The sequence below is a fragment of the Corylus avellana genome, chromosome ca1, assembly GCF_901000735.1.
Source record: "Corylus avellana chromosome ca1, CavTom2PMs-1.0".
NCBI classification, from domain to species: domain Eukaryota; kingdom Viridiplantae; phylum Streptophyta; class Magnoliopsida; order Fagales; family Betulaceae; genus Corylus; species Corylus avellana.
The window spans coordinates 14,251,398-14,256,812 of record NC_081541.1 but is presented as its reverse complement, the minus strand read 5'-3'; the positions used below and the strand labels follow the sequence as shown (position 1 = coordinate 14,256,812).

The 5,415-nt window shown below is 37.3% G+C and overlaps 1 protein-coding gene across 2 annotated transcripts; it reads left to right on the top strand.

The window, feature by feature from the left end:
- The first annotated feature begins 1,024 nt into the window (after positions 1–1,024).
- Positions 1,025–3,931, top strand: LOC132167714 (proline-rich receptor-like protein kinase PERK3). Of its 2 annotated transcripts, none has more exons than XM_059578725.1 (8): positions 1,025–1,160; positions 1,493–1,656; positions 1,743–1,945; positions 2,131–2,257; positions 2,341–2,412; positions 2,503–2,686; positions 3,047–3,179; positions 3,527–3,931. In XM_059578725.1, the coding sequence occupies exons 2-8, from the start codon at positions 1,503–1,505 to the stop codon at positions 3,776–3,778; spliced, it is 1,125 nt and encodes a 374-aa protein (XP_059434708.1). In that variant the 5' UTR covers positions 1,025–1,160; positions 1,493–1,502; the 3' UTR covers positions 3,779–3,931. The 2 variants fall into 2 exon arrangements, with proteins under 2 accessions (XP_059434708.1, XP_059434709.1); XM_059578726.1 differs by having other exon boundaries at positions 1,493–1,698; positions 1,761–1,945.
- Positions 3,932–5,415: the final 1,484 nt, after the last annotated feature.

The window sequence follows — 5,415 nt, the reverse complement described above, 5'->3', positions numbered from 1 at the left end:
TTATTTACTCTTCACATGAGCCCACACCTAGCGAAACATTGAAGGACTACGAGGTGTGAGAAACCTGAACTTTTGTTAATGTTTGTAGTAGTTTCACAGTAAGTTCCTCTTGTCGATAAAACAAATAAAGTTCATAGCATGAAATAGAATAATGGAGTTCAGAAATCAATCTTTTTTTCTACTCTGGCCATGCACAAACATCCTCACTTGCTGCCAGAGTCTCACACAACAGATCCAAGGCTGTTTGAGAAATCTACCTCTCTCTCTCTCTCTCTTTCTCTCTCTCTCTCTGTGTTGTACCTAGCTTGCAGGCCCGCGTGAAATGACAATCTCATTTCCACAAATCCCCTATTGCTTTACAAGCTAACCCCAAAACACAACAAATTCAAGCAAAAAAACAAAATAAATAAATGAGAGAGAGAGAGAACCTAACAGCTCAAAAAAATCCCTGCCCCTTGTCCACAGGACCACAGCTCAACTAGTTGGAAGAAATATAAATATATATACAAAAGCAGGCAAAAGGGGAGAAAATTTCAGATCGTGTTTTTGCCAAAACAGATCACATTCATTTATAAGCAATAAAACCAAGAACATGTAGCCATGGAAACAGAGCACCTGTTGAACTTGCTGTGGTGGTAATGTCTTGTTGCCTCAGCTCGGTTGTCAATGACCCCATCTGGGGAAGAGTCCCATCTCTCTAAAATATAATAGGAACTCCCTCCCATCTTTCCAGATCAGATGACAAAAAAGAGGCAAAAAGGAAGATAGAGTGAATTCAGGGAGGAGACTTGAAATCGATAGGCTGATTACTACCTTTCCATTTGATTCCCTTCAATAATTATGTCTTCCGGTACCTGTCCAACTAAAGTCGCTTTATCACCCCCGTCCACATTCACATAGTAAAAAATAAAAATAAAAGTAATAAAATTTACAGTTGGTAACAACAGCTCACATGGCATTGATTTTCTTTTTCAGTATAGAGAGACCACATAGATGTGCTAGTCAGCTTACTTGCAGAAGTTCTTGTTGTACATCAAACGCTCTTTCTTCACCCTAATTGTATGTACTGAATTTCTGAAGAGAATCATTATGATGTCTTCTTTCTGGAAGCAACGTGCAATATAAATCAGCATAAAAGGCTAGCAGCAGTAACTTATAGGGTAATAACTTCTGCTTCATATCTTTTAATAGTTCCTAAAGTCACCCATCACCCCTCTTCCCCTCAAAACCAGATAAAAGAAGGATTTGTTTTGAAAGGACACATGCTGATCAGTCATGGGATTCTCCAATGTCATTTTGACGAGGTGGTGAATTCTGGACAGGGAAGTGGGGCACTTTGAGAAACAAATGAGTTGTCTTCTGATCCCTACTTTATATCAGCAGAGAAACAAAAGATCGAGTTGCCTTTTCTTTCTTTTTTTTCTTCTTCTTCTTCTTCCTTTTTGTTTTAATAAATATTGATTACTCTTGGGTTCTCCTGCATCACACAAAGGCTGTGTGACATGTCAAAGTCGAATGCAGCTGTAGTTGGAGGTGCTGCAGGGGCAGTTGCATTCTTGGCCATAGTCATTCTACTTGTGTGGGTGTGCAAGTTACAATGTAAAAACGTTGGAAACAGGAATTCAGAGACAGGTTCTTCAGATCCATCTGCACTAGGTAAGAGTAGTTTCAATGGCTATTTCATTTTTCACATTGATTGTTGTTGGTGTTGGTTACATTGGCCGATGCCCTCCACATAACAGTGGAGTGGGATAGGGGAGGTGGAGCACATAGAGCCAAGCAGTTCACAATGATAGAATTAGAGCAAGCTACCAAGCAATTCAGTGAAAGCACTCTCATTGGGTATGGAAGCTTCGGCCCGGTTTATAAAGGTTTGCTCTGTGATGGGACTGTTGTGGCTATCAAAAGGCGTCCAGGTCCTCCTCAACAAGATTTTGTTGCAGAGGTAGCACTAGGTTCCGACATGTTTGATTATATTCTTCTTTGTTCCAAAATCCACTACAAAACATGTTAAACCAATAATCCATCTTCACTGAGTGAATGCACAATATCTGTTACTACTTGTGGATATTCTTTGCTTTAACAAAATGGAGACTTGGGGGATTAAGTAACAGTTTATGTGGTGAACAGGTGAGTTTTTTGTCAGAGTTTCGGCATCGAAATTTAGTTGCTCTTCTTGGTTACTGCCAGGAAAGCGGATCTCAAATGCTAGTTTTTGAACATGTACCCAATGGAAGCATGTGCAATCACCTCTACGGTATGAGTTATTTAATTAGTAGGAATTGATTTTGAATGATCATGTGATACATGATTTTGAATGATCATATTGATTTTTGGCAGATACTGGAATAGATTCCTCAACTAAAATAGAGTTCAAGCAAAGGCTATCCATTGCTATAGGGGGTGCCAAAGGTAGATTCAACAGAATCTAATGAGGATATGTTGTTGACCAAATAAGAATTGACAGAGTTGAATTGAGAATTGGTTGTTTAATTAGTGCAGGTTTATGCCACCTGCATGGCCTAAGACCTCCCTTGGTGCACAAGAACTTCAAAACAGCAAATGTCTTGGTTGATGAGAACTTCATTGCTAAGGTTTCAGATGCAGGGGTCTCAATACTACTTGAAAAGATAGAAGAAGCAGGCCCATCTCGGACATCAGGTCGCAATGTTCTCCGAGATCCAGAGTAAATTCATTTCCGATTGCATTCATTTTCATTTTGGTGTTGAATAACATAGCTTTTTCCCTACATACAATTCTCTTAAATCACCACTTATCCCAAAAGTTTAAGCTGATAGGAAGAAGTACTTTAACACTCCCCTTCACATGTGGGCTCAAACTCCCTCTTAATAAGCGATGCCCAGCACGTGGAATATTTAATTTAAATGGGGGGTGAATTGACAGAGTCATGGTTCGATCCCAGAACCTTTAACTCTAATATCATGTTAAATTACCACTTATTCCAAAAGTTTAAGCTGATAGAAAGAGATAAATTTAATTACTTAATCATTATTTTAACAAATTCATCATGTGTGCCAATGTTTAGGGTAGGACTATCAGGGGCTCTCTCTGAAATGAGCGATGTGTACAGCTTTGGGGTATTTCTTTTGGAGCTTGTGACTGGACAGGAGGCTTTTCATAATGACTCCTTGGGATCTAATGAAAGCCTTTTCCAATGGGTATGTAAAATATTTCTCTCTTTGATTCTTTTTCAGAAGAAATTCTTACTTACCTTGGTGTGACATAGAGGAATTTACTAACACTAGCTGTAAACTATCATAAAATTTAGGATAAATCTATCAGCTTATGGCGATAAAGATCTAAATAATAACATCGGCTTCAATGTTTTGATCCATTCCGCTATCCTAGCTCTCATTCTTAAGGTTGTTGAGAAAATTAAGTTATTTTGAATACAAATTTGATAGTGTTGCTTGTCCAAGTAAGCTCAAGGCCATATTGCTTTCGCCAAAAATTTCAAATTTGAGCTGGAAATAATTGGCTTTTTTTGCTTTGTTAACTTGTGTAGGTGGAATCACGATTGGCTTTAAACGATTTTGTGGACCGCCGGCTAGTTGGAAGCTTCACCACCGAGGGAATGAGGGATTTGATCAGACTGACACTACGATGCATGAGTTTTCCAGGAAAAAAGAGACCAAAGATGGAAATGGTTGTGCAGGAACTCGAAAGGATACAAGAGAAAGAGATGGAAATGACCACTGTCATGGGTGAGGGCACTGGTTCATTTCCCTTAGGGAGCACACTATTTACATCAACATGAAGAGAGGGAATGTGCTTGTTGGTGTTTGTTATGTTTGAGCCAAACTTAAGCTTAATAATAACACACTGCAAGCAAACAAGTAGCTATTGAAAATTTATTTGTCAAACTGCTGTAATTGAAGTTGATAATGTAAGTATGATTTTACAAAGTCAATGATGCAAAATATTGGCCTTCCATTTAGAAGGTTAACTTATAGTTTTATAATTCTCAACCCTGCTTTACCAATGATTTAACATGCATTGCATTTCTGTGCAATTTTTCAATAAAATCAAAGGAAGAAATGAAACATATATATATATATATATTAAAGAGAGACAACTTGCTCCCAAATATGTCACCATTTCACAGAGCACATGGTTGATTATTGATATTAAGAATTACAAAAGAAGATTCTTTCACGCTTTAATGACCTAAAAGAGATTCAAGCTGACTGCCCAAGACCCCAAAGTTCCTAGACATCATATGTAGTGATGAGATCAAACCTTGCATACTCTGCAGAAAACTGTTATATTCAGAAACTCAAGAAAGGAAGAAAAACCCATATTTGCTTAATATGTGTGTCAAAGGAATTCATACCATCAAGTCTCTAGATTAACATTCTTTGTCAACTTATAATTGCTTCGTCCAGTGGTGACCTTTACCTAGAGAATTTCTTGAAAGGAAATTTGCATTATGTGGTTCCTAGAGGTTCTGGTTGCTATACATCTAGGACACTATTGCTTTCTTGCTCTAGATGCCAGTGGAAAAAAAGCAACAGGCCAACAGCAGATAAGACGTGGACTACAACCAACACAACACTGTGCAGTAAATTAAGAAAGACATTAATCAACATAGGAACTAGGTTTATGATTCCCATCTTGATTACATATCCAAAAACAAACAGAAAAAAAGGAAAAAAAAAACAAAAAAAGATCATTAACCAGCTTTGCTATTTGAAATAATAAAATTACCATTTGTATTTATGTCCTTTTGCAGTTTGATCACAAATTGCTTGAGTGCGCACCTTTATGTGATTCAACAGGGCTCATGCTTTCTACAGATGAGAAAGTTGCTTTAATTTTGTACAATGGTAAAATTACACCATACCTTAGGGCATCCACCAGCTCAAGTTCATAATGCATAAACATCAAAATGACAACAGAAAAGGGTGGTAGTTTCCTTCATATGAAAGGTAAGCCAGGCTACTTAAAATATTTCAAATCCACTACAGATAATGGTGTTGAAATGACATAACACTTAGATTTACCAAAATTTAGGTGAAGAAAGCTCAAAAGAAGTGTACATTCATAGCAAAACTAAGAAGGGGGTCGTGGTGATAAGACAAAATCATTCTCAAAAGGGTTCTAAGTCACTGTTTTAAAAAGAAAATGGGACTCAAAATGTATTGGTTCCTAAACTTTGGACTGCAGCCAAACCCCAATATTGTGCAATCACTCTGATATGAAGAGAACATCAAATCAACCATCAATGCTGAACTTTTTAGTTCCTCATTTTTAACATTTCCAGCAACTAACATAACTACAATTACTATTTCTGCCGATTTTAATGTCCCTGATATAACATCAATAGTGGTTCTCTATAGTTGGATTTAATAAGTGTACTACTATGATAGAATCAAAAAGGCATCATGTGGAACC

Excerpts from the sequence above, each read along its gene's own strand:
- LOC132167714 (XM_059578726.1), top strand. The coding sequence starts at position 1,503 with ATGTCAAAGTCGAATGCAGCTGTAGTTGGAGGTGCTGCAGGGGCAGTT. Across the intron at positions 1,946-2,130 it reads AACAAGATTTTGTTGCAGAG|GTGAGTTTTTTGTCAGAGTT; the intron begins GTAGCACTAGGT and ends TGTGGTGAACAG. Across the intron at positions 3,180-3,526 it reads ATGAAAGCCTTTTCCAATGG|GTGGAATCACGATTGGCTTT; the intron begins GTATGTAAAATA and ends TAACTTGTGTAG.